At 35.1% G+C, this 21,827-nt stretch overlaps 1 protein-coding gene across 4 annotated transcripts in view; it reads left to right on the forward strand.

Annotated features, from left to right (window-relative positions):
• Nucleotides 1-21,827, forward strand: part of ADGRL2 (adhesion G protein-coupled receptor L2) — a 203,411-nt gene that overhangs the window by 138,984 nt on the left and 42,600 nt on the right. For 3 of the 4 annotated variants that reach the window (XM_011977776.1, XM_011977774.1, XM_011977777.1), the window contains exons 5-9: nucleotides 5,709-6,509; nucleotides 12,900-13,193; nucleotides 13,731-13,834; nucleotides 14,666-14,851; nucleotides 18,923-19,106. In XM_011977776.1, the coding sequence (XP_011833166.1) occupies nucleotides 5,709-6,509; nucleotides 12,900-13,193; nucleotides 13,731-13,834; nucleotides 14,666-14,851; nucleotides 18,923-19,106 (1,569 nt within the window). Of the gene's footprint in view, nucleotides 1-4,769; nucleotides 4,785-5,708; nucleotides 6,518-8,630; nucleotides 8,659-12,899; nucleotides 13,194-13,730; nucleotides 13,835-14,665; nucleotides 14,852-15,691; nucleotides 15,731-18,922; nucleotides 19,107-21,827 lie in introns of all 4 variants that reach the window. The other variant, XM_011977773.1, reaches the window with a different exon arrangement.

Consider the following 21,827-nt stretch of genomic DNA (forward strand, 5'->3'; position numbering starts at 1 on the left):
CAATATTTCTAAAACCAAAGGGCCAAATTCTGATAGATCTGCTATGTCCGGTATGGTAGTAACACATTCTGACACATGCTGTGAAGGCACTCTCCATCTTTTCTCTGACACAGTTTTGACAAATTGGCTTTTTGTGTTATCAGTTAAAGGCCAAACACAGATTATCTTTTCATCCCTGCTCTGTGTTCCTGTGTTACTGTGAAATGGATGCTTTTTATGTTTTCAGTATTTTCTATACCATTTGTAGGATTGGAAGCCTACTGAGTACACTGATCTTTATATCATTTCTCCTGTGTAGTGTTGGTGGCTTACGTAATCATTCTCCTGTGCCACTAGAGGAACATTGTATTCTTTTGACCTAACCAAAATTTTGTTCCATAAAGTCACTTTCACTTGAATTTAGCATGATTTCTGTCCTCAAATTAGAGAAGAAATACAGCATCCATTCCCAAACAGTGGAATCAGTCAGAGCTGCCAAGAATTGTCTTTCTGGAGCCAGTTCCTGTAACCTAGTCTATAGACCAAGAACAGTGTTAAGCAAATATTATTTTCAGATTCATAAGTTATTTCTTGTGCTGTTTAAGCAAGGAAAATGTGGATATCTTCTGGAACATCTAACTTGCAAAATTTTACTTTTTCAGTTCTCCAGAAGTATTGTACATTGTGCACTAAACTTGCAAATAGCTATACTCAGAGAAGTATTTGTTTCTTTTAGATTCTTTTAATTTTAAAAAATCAGTAATTAATTTGCTGTTACCTTTCTAGATGTTTGCACGAGGCAAAAATAAGTCTATGGTTTTTTTATTTTAATCCTTGCTAAAGAATAAAAGTAATTATAATTCCTATATACTCTACAGTAGTGACACTCTATAAATTGCACGGTTTCAACTAATATTAAAATATAATGCAAAGAGTCTTAAGTTATTCTAATCATATGTAGGACAGTGTCTTACCTCTCTTTCTCATTTTCTTCAACTTTTGTTTCTTTGTGCCTCTGTCCATTGTATTCATTCCTTATACTTTCTTTTTTTTTTTTTTTTTTGAGACGGAGTCTTGCTCTGTAGCCCAGGCTGGACTGCAGTGGCCGGATCTCAGCTCACTGCAAGCTCCGCCTCCCGGGTTTACGCCATTCTCCTGCCTCAGCCTCCCGAGTAGCTGGGACTACAGGCGCCCGCCACCTCGCCGGGCTAGTTTTTTTGTATTTTTTAGTTGAGACGGGGTTTCACGGTGTTAGCCAGGATGGTCTCGATCTCCTGACCTCGTGATCCACCCGTCTTGGCCTCCCAAAGTGCTGGGATTACAGGCTTGAGCCACCGCGCCCGGCCCTTATACTTTCTTTTATTGTGAGCCTTTAACTTTCACTTTCTCCTTGATTTAGTAGTGTTTTTATATTTTATAATATTTGCATACCTCTTTTACACGTTACTTAGTTGATAAAATTGTCACCATCAGATAACATTTATTATGTATTTTTTACCACTTGGCTTTATACCAGTTTCTATTCACAGTAAATCCTCCAGGATCTTATATATTCCAATTAAGTCCTATTATAAAACAATTTCAGAAAGTTTTCATGACTTCTGAAATTTTTAAAAGAAATTTGCTCAACAGAGAACATTAGAAATGCTGTTACTTTAGTATGTTTATAAACGGCACATGCATTATATGTGATGCTTGTACTTGTCCAGTTAATATCCATGTCAAAAGTGTATGTATATGGGGTATCCATTATTGCCAGACTATTAGGAATTGCGTATATTTATATTTGAAAGAAGTCATAAAGATCTTGGAGGATAAAGGAGAGTAATCAGATCAGAATTTTGCATCCTACAGGCAGGATTTGGTTTTCATTTTTGTACCTCTTATTTCAAAGTATCATTGTAAAAATACTGTAATATTAACCACAAGTTTTATTTAATATGAAAAATAGCCATTCTTATTGATTAAATTATTATTAATGAATAAACATGTAAGATTATTCAGTGAAATCGTGTGTCACTTCACATACAGAGTATGTCGGCTGTGTAGTTAGTGTGGGTTAATTTCTTGTCTTGCATATCCATGTAGTCCTCCACTCATGTTGGTGGTTCATATACTTGTATGTTTGGTCTATAGAAAAGTAAGTGTATTGTTAATTCATGCAGTCTCTTAAAACAAGTTGTGGTATATTTTTGGCATGTGATAGAGAATGCTGATTATATTAATTTTATTGTATTTTTGTACTCTTCTACTGATAGAATTTTGGCTGCTTTGACAGATGTCTGGCATTTTCATAAAAATAATAATGTTCTTTGTTGTAAAGAGCCATATATTCCTTGTATGATTCATTAATCATCAAAGGTTTATAATATTTTTAATCTTTACTTTTGAGTGTTACTTACTTTTCAACAGAATTATAACACATATACAATATGTAATTTATATTTATTTTCCTTTAATATGTGATATCAAATCTCATGTAAATAAAGACTTTGATATTCTGTTCACTAACTACATTGTAATTTTCGTTTATCAAATAGTAAAATTTAGCCATTTTCTTTTTTTCTTTTTTTTTTTTTTTTGAGACGGAGTCTCGCTCTGTCGCCCAGGCTGGAGTGCAGTGGCCGGATCTCAGCTCACTGCAAGCTCTGCCTCCTGGGTTCATGCCATTCTCCTGCCTCAGCCTCCCAAGTAGCTGGGACTACAGGCGCCCGCCACCTCGCCCGGCTAGTTTTTTGTACTTTTTAGTAGAGACGGGGTTTCACGGTGTTAGCCAGGATGGTCTCGATCTCCTGACCTCGTGATCCACCCGTCTCGGCCTCCCAAAGTGCTGGGATTACAGGCTTGAGCCACCGCACCTGGCCTAATTTAGCCATTTTCAATGAATGGAAAACAAAATATACTTTCTACATCTTTTATTGAACTTGTTTTAAGTTCTTTTTAAAATAAACATTTTAAAATGTATTATTTCCATCCTTTATATTTAATTTATTTCAGTAAAATTATCCTTTCCTTAGGGGAAAAAAGCGTACAGCTGTATATAAATGTAGTTTGAGTAGTCACAATGCTAATGATTTCTCTTATCCTCATTTTCTCACCACGCCCTTCCATTATTGATTCTAAGCAGGTATAATATTGCTCTTCGCTGAGGAGTAATTTTAGGACTAGTGGTTTATACAAAAGTGTTGTTTTCAAGACAGTAATGTTGAATTTCTTGTTTTTCAGATGTAGTCAGAATTACACATTACCGAGCAAGTATGTTTCCTGAAAGTGGTTACATAGACCAAGTTGATTGGGGAAAGTTGTAGCCTCATGTGGAAAGTTATTATATGCCATTCTTATGGCAAAAATGTCCGTGTGATGTTTTTTTACTGTAGGTGTTTCAGAAGGTCAACATTTAGTCTTAATGAATTATTGTAATTTTTTATAATGAATCAAACTAAGATCTTAATAAAATGTACACTACTCTGTCTGAGTACATTTTGGAAATGCAATATTAGCACATCCTAATGCATTTTAACAACAGAAAAGGGAGAAACAGACACCATGATGTCTCAACATTTTATGAATTTCAGGCAACATACTTCAGACCTATATACAATGTAAAGTATTTTATGGTTTGTAAGTATTAGAATACTGTTTACCAACAAGGATCTTACATAGCCCCCTTCCTAACTGCATAATCCATTTCTTGAAACTGTAGTTTTGTTTTGTTTTTTTCTCATATAACTCTACTAATCAGGTTTGTTTTATGAAAGCATTTACTTTTTATAAGGTCTGTGGAGTCAAGGTATTTGTTTTGAATGCTCGGTATGGTGGTTGTTGCATGCTAGCTTGCTTTCTGTGTAAATTTATGATGGTAGAATTGTCATAATAATCTAACCATAATTCTTTCTTCCTTTTTCTCCTTGCCTACTGTGCTTGCTTTTCCCTTGTATGTATTTTGCTTGCTTTTTTTATAGACTTAGTATTACAAGTTTGAGATATATAATATAGAAAATTTAATCAGAATTTTATAATAAAGTATATGTGTAAACTTAAGTAAATATACTAGTTCTTAGTGGGGAAGAAAGGTATTACCTTACCCTACTCTTCAAAATCTCTACTGGTGATGGGGGGATATTTATATATTCCTAAAGAGGAGGCTTTGTTAATGGTTAAAATTTATCTAGGAATAGAAAATAATAGAAAAACAATTGAAACATACTGGGATGCATAATTATATATTTCTTCTTAGTAAATATCTGTGAAAAACGTGTAACCACATCAGAATTAAATTTGATCTAAACTCCAAAATAAAGTTGTGATTTTTATAAATGTATTTTTCTATTGTTATGCTTATCTAAAGTTAGTTTAATAATTGAGTTCACATAAAATAAATGGGGATGATGTAACTATGCATGCATTTATGTCTATAGCATACATATAGAAAGTAAAACTTGGTAAGAATGCTGAGTGACTTTGGAAAGGCAAGAGTATGTATACCATGCATTAGTGAAGAGTTTCATTATTTATTCAGGTACACTAAGTGAAACAACATGCCAACATATTTGTATTGCCTCCTTAATCTCCTAAAATGATTGATCTATGTTCTTTTATGTAACTTTAGAATCTTTCTCCTGCTAGGTTTTCCTGTTGTGTGTTTCTCTTTATCCAAAGTAGTACAGCTCTTATTCTTCCTGTATTTAGCATCTGTTACGAATTCAGTCTTAGACTAATAGTCAATTTATTTTAATCTTTTTTCTTTTTTCCTTGCACCTTTTTTATTTTTCTTCCGATGCTTAAAATAGAAGTGGAGCAAAAAGGTAAATAATGTATACAGTCTGAACCCCAGCTCCCTGTTATGTGCCTTATGGATGTTAACCTCCTCCCTCCCCTCTCCCCACAACACTCCTGTATTAAAATAATCAGCAGGATCTCATAAATGCCACCTCATAAGGAAGTCAACTGTTTACAATGAAATTGTGTGACTGCTAAATCTGGTGATGGGGTAAAAATTTTGAAGTCGGCGAGGGGGAGCTGCCCTTTCTGTTTCTTTTTTACCCTTTATCTCTTTTTCTGACACCCTTGGATATTTTCTTATAATTAAAGTGTCATCTTGCCTGGCTTCCAGAACCCTCTCCATAGCATGCCATGGTTACAGGGTCTCCTGATTGTTTCATCACTGCTTTTCTTGTATTTACTTTTCTGTGCTCCTAATTGCATTTTCCGAATATTTATGTTCCTCAAATTGAAGCACCTTTGTTTTCAGTCTAACTTATGTAAAAGCTCTAAATAAGTCTTCACATTGGATTTTCTGTTTTATTTGCCTTATTTCATAGTTTTGCTTTTGGGGGCTCGTAGGTGAAGTAGGAGGTTGAAGGGTATAATGTTTGGAATAAAATAAAATATATACTGTTGTGCACAAGCTCAGACTTTTAAAACATAGGTTAACAGATTATAAAATGAAAACATAGCAAAAAATTAAATTGTCAGACCACTTACGAATGATCTTAAACTTAGGCTTTTGCTAGTGAAAATAAACATAAACTCCAGTTACTTTGTACCCTGATGCACTTATTATGCTAACTTTAGAAAATAAGGGTAGTATTTGTATTAAGTATAAATTTTGGTAAAATTGAATGCTAATAATATGAATTTTTCCCTTTTGATTTGTGACCACTGAAACGTGTTTACCTGTGTAATTTTTTAACTTGGTTTAATTTTTGTCTTTTCTCTGTAACTGTTAGTTTTTGTGTGTCCTGGGACCTTGAAAGCAATTGTGGACTCACCATGTATATATGAAGCTGAACAAAAGGCAGGTGCTTGGTGCAAGGACCCTCTTCAGGCTGCAGATAAAATTTATTTCATGCCCTGGACTCCCTATCGTACCGATACTTTAATAGAATATGCTTCTTTGGAAGATTTCCAAAATAGTCGCCAAACAACAACGTATAAACTTCCAAATCGAGTAGATGGTACTGGATTTGTGGTATATGATGGTGCTGTCTTCTTTAACAAAGAAAGAACGAGGAATATTGTGAAATTTGACTTGAGGACTAGAATTAAAAGTGGCGAGGCCATAATTAACTATGCCAACTACCATGATACCTCCCCATACAGGTGGGGAGGAAAGACTGATATCGACCTAGCAGTTGATGAAAATGGCTTGTGGGTCATTTATGCCACTGAACAGAACAATGGAATGATAGTTATTAGCCAGCTGAATCCATACACTCTTCGATTCGAAGCAACGTGGGAGACTGTATACGACAAACGTGCCGCATCAAATGCTTTTATGATATGTGGAGTCCTCTATGTGGTTAGGTCAGTTTATCAAGACAATGAAAGTGAAACAGGCAAGAACGCAATTGATTACATTTATAATACCCGATTAAACCGAGGAGAATATGTAGATGTTCCCTTCCCCAACCAGTATCAGTATATTGCTGCAGTGGATTACAATCCAAGAGATAACCAACTTTACGTGTGGAACAATAACTTCATTTTACGGTATTCTTTGGAGTTTGGTCCACCTGATCCTGCCCAAGGTAAGAATGTTTACTTACTAATGCTTATGTCATTTTGTGAATAGCATTCTTTTTTTTAAAAAAAAGACTTCTTAATTTCTTTTTCCTATTTTCTTCACCTTTTCATAGTTAAAGCACAAAGGACATTGTTGTGGTACATTTTAGCCTTATTATGGTTCGTTGTCTTTTTCTCAATTTCTTCATTTTAATGTTGGCTTCAAGAAATTGTGGCATTATTGATCAGTTTAGTTTTCATTGCTAAAAATATTATACCAACCAGAAATCTGTTAGCAATCTTTTTTTGTTTGATTGTTTTCCCCTACTTGACTGCTGAATTGATTACAATCTATGTGCAGACCTTTTAACTTCTTGGCGCCAGTGGTTAAAGGAAACGTGTGTTAGGAAGTCCCAGGAGAATGGCTGGGCTTGATGTATAATGCCAGGTATATGCGTTCTGAAGTTTTGGTGTCTGTCTGAGTAGAAGAGGGAGCCATCCAATATTTTTCTAGATTATCGTGTAAAATTACATGTTTTTATTTTCTGATAAATTAGTGACAGTTTTAAGTCAATATTTCTGTGACTTTAACAATCACATGAACTAAGCTTTAAATGATCCCAAGTGATGACTTACGATGACAGATATGCTAGATTGTGTGATTTGTATTCTCTTTATGCAGGATCATTACTTTAGAAAGTAATGCTCAATTTTTGGAAATATACTTTGGTTTATTAAGTGAGTTCAATTTTGTGGGAAATAATTTTTGATGATAAATGAATATTTTATTAAAACAAGATTATCTCATACTCATGATGAAAGAATAACTTGTTAATGTATTATTATAGAACTTGCACTGTTTATAAGTCTTTTATTTGAACAGTGTGTGTTTAAGATCTGAATTAATATCCTAATTTACTGAGTTAATCTTGAAATTATTGCATTATTTCAAAATTTTAGGAACTAGAAAGTTCTTTGGAGTGATTAATGTCTTCAATAGGGTGGGGCAGACACTAATATCTTTTTTCTTCTACTAAAGCAATGCAAGTACACACAATTAAATATGTTCATAACAAACACCCCTACATATTTTAAGATATGCTGTTAATCAGTTTTAAATATTGTCATACGGTCAGGACCTCAAAAGCAGAAGTCACAGCTTTTTGTCATGGAATTTCTAATTTAAGTCATTGTAGGATACCAAAATATGTGAGTTTTGTTCATATAATAACAATAATGATCCATTGACTTAGTGTACAGTCCCTTTTTCCCTAAATCAGGTTATGTTTGTATTTTTTGGCTTATAGTTATAGCAGTAATGTTCATTGTTAAATTTATAACAATGAAATCTTCTTTTAGGGCATTGATAGTTTTATTTGATAGTATCTTGGAATCATTTATTTAAAAATGTATACATATGTTTGCTCATGAGGCAGCAGTTTGGTTTGTTTCGTCTATTTCAATTGTTTTTCCAAAAGCTGCTACTACAGTACTGCTTTTTTATCCTATAGGTTTGTCAAAAGGCAAACTTATATTGGCATTGGCTAAAATTATATTGATCCTCATGTTAACCTTTTTGTAGCCTGTATTAGTCTCATAGTTGTTAGATTTGTCTTGGGTAGCAGTAAATTTTTTGTCATCCTCAGAAAAAAAAGAAAGAAAAAAATATTTTACAAATTGCAAATTCATAATCAGGCAACAACTCGAAGAACTGTGAATAAAGTTGAGTATAATTCAGTTCAACAAATAAATACATTACACATCTACTTGCCACAAAGTACTTCAGTGAATACAAAGACGGTTAGTAATATCATCCTCCACGTGTCGTATATTCTAGTAAATAATTTGATCCATTTCAGATGAAAAGTCTTTGATAGTTTAGATACTTTTGGAAAGAGCAGTTAACAGACTTAAAAATTAGAAGCTTTGGCAGATGTAGCAACTGTATGTTCCTACAACTATGTTTTGTCATCCAAAATAGCTATTCTTAAATAGTCCCAGAACATGAAAATTCATATTGACCCCTTATTCAGCCCTTAGTGATGAAAGCATTATCTGACCTAAATTTCTTTCACTGCTGTTTGACCCATATTCATTCTCTCTGTCTCTCTCTTTCTCTCCCCTTGTAATTTATATTATGCTTTTAGAGACTCCCGTCTCTTTCACCCAAGATGTGTGCTACTTATATGCATGTAGGTGGGGTCTTGCAGAACTGTTCTGGCCCACAAATTTAGGTCAAACCAATAAGCCACTGTCCGCTTTTCAGAAACAAGATCCAAGAAACCGATAGAACAGAGCAATCAGAGAAATGAGGTCTTTTGCCTGTCATAAAGCAGTGATTGACTTATTTTGCTGAAATTCATAGTTCAAGTCATCTGTACTGGATTTGCTATCACGTATATGGCCAAGGCATAAATTGTGCTGTAAAATTAATTATCCATTCGTTTTTTTTCATTATCCATACCATTTTTCATTGTGGACTGTTTAATAATATATTAGCTTCAATACTTTGTTTCCCATTTATAAATCCAAGCCTTTTCATTCCTAAAAGCACACACATACAATTTTTGTGCTCTGATTTTTTTTTTTTTTTTTGGTGAATTTTGAGCTTGATGTGATCCCTGCGTAATTCATTTGCTCCACTCCCCTAAACGAGGTCTGGTTTTCCTCTTTCGCCTTCTCCCTCTCTGGAATGGCCTTAGAAAAAACCCTTTCCAGTCCTGTTTTAACTCTTTTTCATTTCTTAATCTGGATTGCTTTATATTTACTTAATCTATCTGCACATTTGAGATCCCAAATATTATAAAGAAAATGATGTGTTTTTACTTGGCTTTTGGCAGTTCCTCAACATTTGTGTTAGACTAATTAATGAGGTGATATACTTCTGTAATACCAGGAAAAATTTTTTATCAAGAGAGCCAGTTTTGTTTATACATAGCATAGAATACATACTTCCGGAAATACCTTTTCACTGATAAAGAATGCTGTGTAAAAGATGATCAGTGTTTTTAGACAGTGAACAGGGACAAGTTGAATAGGTGCTCATTTTTGCTTTACCAAGCTGCAGACTCACTCTAGAGTTCATTTCATGAACAGTGGGTGAGGGTGACTTCTTGGACCTCAGTGAGGAGAACATTATACTTGGCATAAATGGCTATTGTCTTCAAACCCTTTCATGTAGGAAAACCCTGGTAATAAATAGAAGTTCTTAGTACATAACCAGAGTAAATTGAACCATTCTGTATGTGTTAGTTAAAATCTTCATGGGTACTTACTAAGCATGTTTATTAACATTTCTTAAGTATTTTGTTTCTACTCACGTGATAAATGGTAGGTAGAATCCTAAGTCAGCTGATCTGAGTACATGATATGACATCAGGATAAATAGAGCTGTATAAAAAGGGTTTGGATTAGAGTTATAATTCTATTGTGAGTTGTGTTTTCTATTATTATTTATAGGATATTCTTGAGTTTTGAACCTTTTGCTGTGTTTCATTATGGACCTTCTCACTGTTTGTTATTCTAGTCTTATATTTTCTTTCCAAATTGTTATTCTTTTAGAGATTTACACACAACACCATGTCAGTTAAATATTCCCAGATAACTGCAAGGTTACTTGTTGGATGCCATATTTTTCTGGAGTCTATGAAAATCTTTAGGAAAGTAAGATCATAGCATTTAAGAGTATGGGACAGTGACCTTAAACAAATTACTTAACTTCATCGTTCAGTTTCCTTATCTGTAAAAGGAAGATAATTATAATGCCTACTTCATGGAGTTGTGGTAAGGATATAATAAAATGATCTGATTATCCATGAATGGTGATTGGCATAGCACCTGGCACATAAATACTAAGTCAACATACGCTTTCATCATTACCAGATGCCCTATTGGGTCCATTTCCACCTGTGGAAATAAATAATAATTTTTAGAAATATATCTGCATTTCTTGCCTTCACATGAGAAAAAAAACGTTGCTTTTCTTCTAGTATTGCTAAACTTAAATCTTCCAAAATACCAGAAATTCTGTGTGTCCCTCTAAAAGATTTCGTTTTGTCACTTAAGCTTTACGATCATGTTTCTTTTCATGATATCCCAGTATTTTACTCATTTATCTTTGAAGAATAAGTTGATTCCCTTTAATCTATTTTGGTGATCAAAAGGTAAAAAGGTGGCTGGGCACAGTCGCTCACGCCTGTAATCCCAGCACTTTGGGAGGCCGAGGCAGGCGGATCATGAGGTCAGGAGATCGAGACCATCCTGGCCAATATGGTGAAACCCCGTCTCTATGAAAAATACAAAAATTAGCTGGGTGTGGTGATGAGTACTTGTAATCCCAGCTACTCAGGAGGCTGAGGCAGGAGAATGGCGTGAACTCACGAGGTGGAGGTTGCAGTGAGCCGAGATCACACCACTGCACTCCAGCCTGGAGCAAGACTCTGTCTCAAAAAAAACCAAACAAACAAAAGGGTGAAAAGGTATAAAAATAAATGATCAAAAAAACAATGGAAACATGGCTGTAGAATGTTGCATGAAATTTTGCACTTTTAATTGAGGTCTTTTTATTGTCTGTCTTGACTCAGTTATTATGAATCTCGACTAATGTTTAGCTAACAAATCACTAATTGTAGTATTAATACATATTTCAGTGATTAAATGTGTACTAATTAGTACAGTGTTCAGGGATATATCAGAGAGTGTAGCACGCAAGCATTTTGCTCTGCCCCCTTCTTTTTTTTGTTCTGATTCCTGACTCCCCTTTAAGACTTGATTCAGCAGTAGTCATTTGACACTTCTGCAAAAGATTGTGATGCTTTTGACAAATGTTAATTGAGAAAGCACTGAAAGCCTGGCTGCATTGTAATCAAAAGAAAATTACAGAGGTTTAACAAGATGTCAAGCAAGTGCTTTACAGAAAAGATAGGCAGGTTTGAATAGGTTTCTGCAGCAGCTGGCTAGACATGATGTTTGACTAATGTACATAGTCATCTCTCATATGGTCAATAAATTATGCCCTGGAAATAAAACACATGCTTTAGAAGTTTCTCTTGAGATAGAGGGGGGAAAGGAATAAAACATGTATAGTGTACTTATTGATAACAAGAAGTATGTAACTACTAAAGAACTAGAAACATGTCACACTACTTTTTCGTCATATACTCTCAATAGTATCAGAATTATGTAAAGAAAGATTGATGGACCAGAGCTTAAAATAGTAAACATATCAGTGATAATATGAACATGTTTTCTAATAAATTCTAATATCATAGCTTATTATCATGTATAGATAAAGTATAAAAATAAGTTGATATTTTTTAAGATGATTTGAAAACATAGCTATTTTTCATTTGCTCTACAACAATTTAAATTTAAGGCATCATATATGTAAGGTTTTAAGTGCCAATAATCTGTAAATGTTGATACAACTTTTGTGTGATTTCCTTCAACAATTTTTAAGTGGTAGTATTAAATTTTTACTGACAGATTTTTGTTGTTTAAATTAATTCAGTGGTGATTAATGGAGGAAAGGAAATACTGAGCTCCATTATTTCTTAAACTTAGTGGATTTAGCAGTTTGGTAGTAACATTGGAAGGCAAAAATAACCTTTAAAAATACTGAAAACATTTTTGCTTTTAAATGTGTAATGATAGTTCTTTTATATTCTCTGTTAAGGGTCACTAAGATATGAAGGGTTGTTTTGAATTAGGCATGATTTGATCTGATGCTTTATCTTGGTAAGAGATTCCACCTCTGACTGCAACTAGCTGCTTCTTCATACCTACCTTTTCCAAGGAAACGATGCCGAAGCATGAGATGTTTCCTTGTTAAACAGCGCAAGCATGCCAAGCTTATCTTCTGTTTGGATCTAATCAGGCATGCTGATCATGCTCAGGCAAGAACGGCTGCTGGGTGGAAAGATGTCACAGTATTTATTTTCTTGCAATATGTAAAGTGGGTGACTTTAAATTTTTTTATCATCCTAATTATATATAATCATCACAGTTTTATTAATGCTTTGATTTTGATTGCTTATAGAATGTGAGTTTATACAATAGAATTTTTCTAAATTAAACTGTCCCACATTTCCTGTTAAACAGTATGTGATGAAATTACACTTAAACTGTATTCTCACATATTTCATTGAGAAATAAATCTAAGAGTCATACAGCAAATGCTATAGTAAAGCCTAAACTACCTACCTTCTCTTAGCCATCAGTATGAATAAATTGGAACATATGAAAAGATGTATTCTTACTCACAAGTGATATTGTCAGTAATTCTCATTTCCTTGGTTTGGAGACAGACGGATGGGTAGGGTTTTGTGTGTGTGCGCATGCACACATTCCACGTGTGCGTGGCTGTATGTGAGCGCAAGTGTGTGTTTGAGATTAATACACTCATCTTTTTTCCATAGTGCCTACCACAGCTGTGACAATAACTTCTTCAGCTGAGCTGTTCAAAACCACAATATCAACCACAAGCACTACTTCACAGAAAGGCCCCATGAGCACAACTGTAGCTGGATCACAGGAAGGAAGCAAAGGGACAAAACCACCTCCAGCAGTTTCTACAACCAAAATTCCACCTGTAACAAATATTTTTCCCCTGCCAGAGAGATTCTGTGAAGCCTTAGACTCCAAGGGGATAAAGTGGCCTCAGACACAAAGGGGGATGATGGTTGAACGACCATGCCCTAAGGGAACAAGAGGTATTTTCTATAAAATACCATGCATACATTTTTCAGTTTAGTAACTAGGTTCTGTATTACAATGAAGTGATTTTATTTGAAGAAAGTGATGTTTACAGTAGCTAACTTTATTTTTGTGCTTTGGTAATATAACATCTATGGACAAAGTTTTTTAAAATGTAGAAGTCATTTAAGATCAGGCACTATAAATTACCTCTCCCTTTCAGAGACCTAGGTCAAGCCTGAGATTTTTGCCCCAAGACTCTAGTGAGTCTTCCTTACAGCTGCCTTTCTCATTATAAGCATCACTTTGGATGAATCCCAAGAAAATCAAGGGCTTTTTGTTTGTTTGCTGTAAATATATGATATTTCTATGCTGACTTCATATTTACCATTTATAATCTGCATTATACCCTACTTTTTGTCAGTTATTGTCAAATACTTGCATTAGAGTTTATTCAAAATTTAACACGCAGAGCAGGATCATCATAGCTGATTTCCCGAATGCATGCAGAAAAATGGTTTCAATTTCACTGTTGTTTTCTACATCTGTTGTAGGAACTGCCTCGTATCTCTGCATGGTTTCCACTGGAACATGGAACCCTAAGGGCCCCGATCTTAGCAACTGTACCTCACACTGGGTGAATCAGCTGGCTCAGAAGGTTGGTTGGAACCTTTTAATATGACACATTTGTGATTTAGGGCATTAACTTCTAACATAAATAATTTAGCTTTGTGTGTTAAAACCAGGTTTATTACTCTTTGTTCAGTATAAAAGTAAAAAAAAAAAAATTATGCATAGTTTTGTCTGTAAACTGTTGACTGAAAGTTACATATGTTTGGGGGTATCCTGTTCTCTTTGTTAAGGTTTTTAGTGAGTACATGCTTGTTAATTTCATTCATATTTAGTTCTGTTTCTTTTGATGTTCATAAGATAAACTGCATTGGCCTATTAAATCAAATAGGGATCATTAAGTTGGCAACTGAATCCGCAGAATGCAAGCAGATGTTTATATCACACATGATTATGGTAGAATGAGTAAACTACTTTAAAAGGCATTAGTAACTTTAATATTACAGTGTAATGCAATGCCATTTTATTTTCTCCTCCGTCTACCTTTATGACGAATAAACATCAGATAATAACCCTCAGTATAATGCTGATTACATACTGATTTAAATTCTGGATCATTGGAATAAATAAGACTTTAAAATAACAATTTTAAATGGTTGCACTGAAATGAGAGAAATGGCTGAAATTTTTGAGAAAGGATTTTTTTTTCTTTTTTTTTAAATGCCTGGTTCAGAATTGTATGTGTGTGTGTTGATGATCTAAGAGCCTTAAAACTTCTAAGATAAAGTTACCGGTTTTAATTAGTTGGAGAATTTAACATTTGTCAATTTTTTTCACCACAATAAAGATACTCAAGAAGAACTAGAAGCCGTAAACAGAACAAAAAATTTAAATGAGGTAATACAAATTGTCATTTCAGATCAGAAGTGGAGAAAATGCTGCTAGTCTTGCCAATGAACTGGCAAAACATACCAAAGGGCCAGTGTTTGCTGGGGATGTAAGTTCTTCAGTGAGATTGATGGAGCAGTTGGTGGATATCCTTGATGCGCAGCTGCAGGAACTGAAACCTAGTGAAAAAGATTCAGCGGGACGGAGTTATAACAAGGTGGGGAGAACTCTTCTGTTATTTTGAATTAGACACTTGGTATGGCAGCTCTTGTCTTACAGCAGTTGAGAGCCAAATCTTTGGTCCTGGGGCATATAATTAGAGGCAAAATTTCTAATTTGGTTCATTTTTCCAAGGAAGAGTTACAGTTGAGAAAAGAGCAATGTGTCGTGCCCTCCCAAAAAAGTGTAAATGATGTTAATTACCTGATAGAGATCTTAGTTGGTGCCAAATTTTATCCATCTGATTGTGGTCAATACTGTCAGTTTATAATGCATTATCTGCACTTGGAGAGATTACATGTTATACAGTGGATATACTTTGTATGTTAATACATGGAACTCTTACAGTTGCAGCAAAATTGTGACACATATAGGAATATTAGCCACTGAAATATTTCTTTCAATGGCAGCTTTTGGAAGAAGGACAAGTTGCCGTCTCCAGGAATATATTGTTATCAGTGCCATTAATTTTTCCTATTATGACAAAAGTTGGATTGCTACTTTTCATCACACTATAAGTGTTTATATTAGGTTCATAGGAACCCAAAATCTATGCCTAATGTGGTTCTACCTGGTTAAAAAATTGACTTTTTTTTTTTACTGCAGTATATATTTTGTCTCTTTTTGTCAACATATTTTAGATTAGTATACATAATAAAATAGAATAAAACACTGTAAATAAGCAGTTTTGGTAGTCAGTGCAGACTCAGACTCCAGAGGACTACTGCATATAAACTTCAACCTCTGAAACACCAGCTTAATTTTTGAGGATTTCTTCTTTCCTCATTTTCAGCAGATAAAAATCTAACCTCTGATTTTCTTTTCTTTTACTTAAAAGCTCCAAAAACGAGAGAAGACATGCAGGGCTTACCTTAAGGTATCTCTCCTGTGCTGTCACCCTGCTTTCTCCCTTCTTCAGCTACCTGCCACGCTTTATCATCTTGCTGCATGATCCAATGTATTTCAGTCTTTGATAATTATATAATGTGCCCCATATCAGCTGTACAAATGTTGGCTTTTCACAGGTATATTACTCTCAGAATAAGCAAATGATTTACTTTTAATGATTTCTGCTGTTTTTCCATTCATCCAAAAGTACACGAATTTTAATGAAACATCCTCTTAATTGGAAAGTAATTATGTAGTCTCTTTGTTTCCTGTTGTCATCTCTGTGGATTAAAAAACAACTTGAGTAAAACAGCTATGATATATTCTCGGCAGTTTATCATATCAAAGACTGTATAGTCATAATGTATGTGCATGAAAAAGTCACTGCTTTCTTATCTTTGTGGTATACTCTTAAATAAAATAGGCTTTATTCTGAAATTTTTAGGAGTCAGTTCTAGAATCAAGTTGATATGGGGATGGGTTCCTAAAAATGAAACATAAATAATTTGACTGTGATATCTGTATATGTTACATACTGTTTTTTATCAAGCTAATAGGAACAGAAAGTCACTGTTGAGCTCAGAATCCCTGTCCACTCCAGCCGGGTTTTCTCCCTGGTATATCCAAGTAATAGGAAACATGCTGAGGCTAACAGTGGAATTATGCCATAGTGGTTCTGTGTGATAGATCAAAATAATAATACTAACTTGTATTTTGTTTTGTTCTGTGAATTTTAGAAGTTCCTTTTGGGGAAATAGTTATTTTCTAACCTTACTCTTCAGGGGACCATAACAGTGGTAAATCAAACCTTGAAGAACGAATCCATATATTGTGACAGTAAAACAAAATAACTTTTGTACTTTCTTAGACTAGAGATTATTAAAAAGCCATGACTTCACTGATTTTGGTTGTCAAGGTCTAGAAAAAAATGACGTCTCACTAGTTAGTATTAGACGGTTTTTTTTGTTTGTTTGTTTGTTTTTGTTTTTGAGACGGAGTCTTGCTCTGTCGCCCAGGCTGGAGTGCAGTGGCACAATCTTGGCTCACTGCAAGCTCCGCTCCGCCTCCCGGGTTCACGCCATTCTCCTGCCTCAGCTTCCCAAGTAGCTGGGACTACAGGCGCACGCCACCACACCCGGCTAATTTTTTGTAATTTTAGTAGAGACGGGGTTTCACCATGTTAGTCAGGATGGTCTCGAACTCCTGACCTCGTGATCCACCCGCCTCGGCCTCCCAAAGTGCTGGGATTACAGACGTGAGCCACCGCGCCCGGCCAGTATTAGACATTGTTGAACCTGACAACTTTACAAGAAAAGGTGTAGTAGGAAAGTCTGTTTTTAGGTAATAATGGTCTGAAAGTCCCCTTTTAGCCTGTTTAATAGGGGCAGAGAAATAACTGCTGAAATCTATAGAATTTTTTAAACTTCAGTGTTCAGTTCACCTTTAAGGTATTAGTGTATGAAATGTAATAATTGGTATGTTGCCCAGGACATATATCTCAGTTGGAAAAGAATAGCTTTTTTTTTTTCCTTTGGCAGAAAGAGACTACTTCAGGAATATGATTAGGCTAATGATCATTTTGATCCCACTACACAAGTACAAATAGTAATAAATAAGGAGTGTTTCAAATTAATAAAAGCATGCCATTAGCAAGTTATGTGTACATGGAGTAAATTTCAGCATGACCTTAATTTCTGACCAGTGTCATTTTCAGTATGTCTCAAGTGAGCTTCTCTGTTCAGATAAGACTAATAAAACTCTTTAAATTACAAATCAGAAGCTGACTTACACTATGCAAATGAGGCGAGTTCCCACTTTGTGACAGAGGATTCATTTGTGACTTAGATTAGAGAGAGGCTCCAGTCTGTATTTCTTGGTGACTAATGAATCTGGCCTCCGCAGACCAATTTCTGTTACACTCTAGTTAATGGCTGCAGCAGTATCAGTGTGAGTATTTTGACTATTCTATCTCCCATTAGAGGGAGAAAAAAAGCCTTTAACGCCACTTGGAAGTATCTTCCACCTGCCAGGAAGGTCGTGGTGGCTCACAAGGCAGACAGAATGAGGATATTAAGATGGATTAAGCTAATTAATCTTACTCTGACAGTAGCTTCAAACAACTTTCCCCCCATTCATATAGTACCTCACACTAGCAATTTTTATTGTTTTTCTTTTTGTACAATGTGTGTTCTTTTTCTTCAGTGATTACCAGTATATCAGAACTATGTGTTTATGGGCATAATGACACATTATGACTGGGTGAATGGAATAGAGTAAATAAACTTAGTGATTTCACTTTTCCAAAGCATAGTGCGTAGCTACTGAGTGTATTAGTATAAGATCCTGCCTGCAGTTGATTAACTGAGTTATATTTTATTTAATGTTATTTTGTGTAGCAATAAATTAAACCTACATATGTGAATATTTACAACTTGGGTGTTTTTATGAAGACTTGATTCTACTTTCCTGTTTTCTTTAACTTATCAGTAGAGGCTTTAATTTTGATTCCTTTCTTTATCCCTTTAAAAGCAGATCGTTGATGAATTAAAGTATATGCTCAAGTGTTTTTTAGCTGGACAGAGAATTGGAAGAGTGAAAATGTTCACAGATAATTGATGAACTTTAATGCTACCTTTTTGTTTTGTTTTGTTTTTTTCAAATGATTGTAAGTAGACAGTGTCTATAAGGAATAATTTTGGTTACTATTTTAGTTGAGATTCCAAAAAATAATATAGTTTAATTTTCAAGCATACATATTAATCTACTCCAAAGAGATTAGTATTTTTGGTTTAGAATATTCAAATCTTGAGATTATAAATAGGATGACTTTAGTAGTTTTGACTCTACCTGTAAGAGTAATGTCTCGGATTAAGAGCTGACACAGGTGGTTGTCAACTGTCAGCAACTGAGGTGTGATTAAATAAATAGAAACAATCCACCTTTGTACACTTACTCTTTGTAATCAAATAGCAGTCTGTTAATCTTCAGTCAGTCCTGTTTTAAAATGGTCCAGGTATATTTTAAAATGGACCAGATATATGTTGTCTAGATGTTCTTCCATCTTGAAGTAAGAGTAAATCATCATGACAGATAAATATTACAATTGTCACTCGTCAGCAACTGAAAATCACTTTGGTTCTAAAAGCAGTCAAAACTAATGATAGTTTTCTAATGGATACAGGCAATTGTTGACACAGTGGACAACCTTCTGAGACCTGAAGCTTTGGAATCATGGAAACATATGAATTCTTCTGAACAAGCACATACTGCAACAATGTTACTCGATACATTGGAAGAAGGAGCTTTTGTCCTAGCTGACAATCTTTTAGAACCAACAAGGGTCTCAATGCCCACAGAAAATATTGGTAAGTGAATCTACTGTCAAGTTTAATTTTGATTTGGAATATTCATATCTAAGAGGATGATGTTTCCATTCCGAATCTATTATTTCCCAGTGCTGTACTTCTTTTTTGTCAAATTATTTTTGTCTGTTAGCAAGAGAAATTATTGTTCACACTTGCTAAAATTAATGCAAAAGCCAAACTCTATCCTGTGTTTTACAAGTTGGTTTTGTGGATGTGTGTGTTTCCAATTGAAAAATCATTAACGAAAAAGTATTAGAGTGCTTAAATACTAGAATGTAGATTTTTTAAGTAATGAAAGTGCTTGCTATGAAACTGTGGCAAATGCTTTACCATTTTATATAGTATGTTCCTAATTAATTTAAAGTATTTTATGGAATGCATGCTGTCAGATATTTGCCACACAGAACTTGAGTCAGATGTTTGTATTAAACATAACTACCTTCAGGTGAAAATGTGGTCAGTGAACTACATCTCCCACAATGCAGAACATCCATGCTTCATGGATTGCAGAATAGCTGCAGATAGTGTAGCATAATTTAGAATTCAAATGCTACCACTGAGAGGTTGGGATTCACTTGTGAAAAATATTTGAAAGAAATAGAGTAAAATTTTATTAATTTAGGTTTGAACAATTTAGAATTGTTAATTATTCAGTGAGGTTGAATTCAGGTGAAGTTAACAGTATACCTTAGTTAGTGAAGTAAAAAGCTTCCCAAGCATAAATGTAGAAGAACTCAAAAGGGACACAGACTGCATTTCTACCAGAAGCAGTGCTAACTTCATTAGGGCAGCAGATATTGAATGAAGACTTACTATCTGGGATGCCATGTCTTTAATGCCTAATTATGCCTTATTGTGCCTGCCTAAGTCATGGGACTTTATATAAAAAAATGCAGATCAAAGGGGTATATAGAAGAAATGGACATAAATCAAATTGGCACCTATATTTGAATTCAAAACCTTAAATTTATTTTATGTAAGTGAATTTTTAAAAGGAAATGAAATATTTTAAAACTAATTTGTTCTTATTTACTTTGAGGTTTGGGAATGAAGAATCCGTAATTACTGAAGTGGCATATTATGACCTCAATTTGTTTTCTAAATATTCTGAAAATTACTTAAAAAAAAAAAAAACTAAACTAAAATTCCCTTGTTATACCTCTTTAATTGTGCAAGAAAATTTGATGGGCCAGGTTCACATCTATGCTCCCATCAGCCTTACATACATAGAACACACTGTAGTTATAGATCCAAGATATTTTTATCCCACTTTGAGATATATTCTGAACAATTAAATGTCCAGGAATACATTTTTTCTAGTACCTATGGTTTTCAGAGTTCTAAACCATTATTTTTCACTGGGCACAGTGGCTCATGCCTATAATCCCAGCACTTTGGGAGGCCGAGGCAGACACATTGCTTGAGCTCAGGAGTTCGAGACCAGCCTGGGCAACATGGTGAAATCCCATCTTTACAAAAAATACACCAAGAAAAAAAAATAGCCGAGCATGGTGGCGCATGCCTGTAGTCCCAGCTGCTTGGGAGGCTGAGGTGGGAGGATCACCTGAAATCCACGGAGGGAGAGGTTGCAGTGAGCTGAGATCATGCCACTGCACTCCACCCTGGATGATAGAGTGAGACCCCAACTCAAAAAATAAATAAAAGTTAATTAAATGAAACTAAAGGATTATTTTTCATATTGATCTTTTTTCATTTTTAATTAAAAAACACTTTGGATTGGGAGGCCGAGGCGGGCGATCACCTGAGGTCAGGAGTTGGAGACCAGCCTCAACATGGAGAAAACCCCGTCTCTACTGAAAACACAAAATTTAGCCGGGTGTGGTGGTGCATGCCTGTAATCCCAGCTACTTGGGAGGCTGAGGCAGGAGAATTGCTTGAAGCTGGGAGGCGGAGGTTGCGGTGAGTCGAGGTTATGCTATTGCACTCCTCCAGCCTGGGCAACAAGAGTGAAACTCTGTCTCAAAAAAACAAAAAACAGAAAAAGAAAACACTATGGAGAGATTGGCATCTCTAAAATAATGCCTGGTATTTACTAGTCTAAATGCTGATTATCCAACAATTACCAATATGAAAGTCATTTTACGGCCAGGCACGGTGGCTCATGCCTGCAATCCCAGCACTTTGGGAGGCCGAGGCGGGCAGATCGCCTGAGGTCAGGAGTTCAAGACTAGCCTGGCCAACATGGTGAAATCTCGTCTCTACTAAAAATACAAAAAATCTGGGAGGCTGAGGCAGGTGGATCACCTGAAGTCAGATGATCCTGACTGCCAGGAGTTCCCAGCCTGCCCAACATAGCGAAAGCCTGTCTCTACTAAATGTACAAAGAGTTAGCTGGGTGTGGTGGGGGGTGCCTGTAATCCCAGCTACTCAGGAGGCTGAGGCAGAAGAATCCCTTGAACCTGGGAGGCAGAGCTGAGCTGTGATCACGCCATTACACTCCAGCCTGGGTGACAAGAGGAAGACTTGGTCTCGAAAAAAAAAGTCATTTTACATATTCTAGTTAATAGTTTTGTCTTTTTTATTTCCAAAGTATAAACAGTTTTGCGGTGGGGGGGAAAGGGCCCTGATTTACTATGAGGAAAACATCCACCTTTTTCCTAGGACTTGTTCTATTTTCAGACATGAGGACTAAAGTAGCCTATTATTTCTCTATGTTCCCAGTCCCCTGAGGACATGGCTATAATGTCTTAGGTTATTAAA

This window comes from Mandrillus leucophaeus, unplaced genomic scaffold (assembly GCF_000951045.1).
Source record: "Mandrillus leucophaeus isolate KB7577 unplaced genomic scaffold, Mleu.le_1.0 Scaffold184, whole genome shotgun sequence".
Taxonomy (NCBI): domain Eukaryota; kingdom Metazoa; phylum Chordata; class Mammalia; order Primates; family Cercopithecidae; genus Mandrillus; species Mandrillus leucophaeus.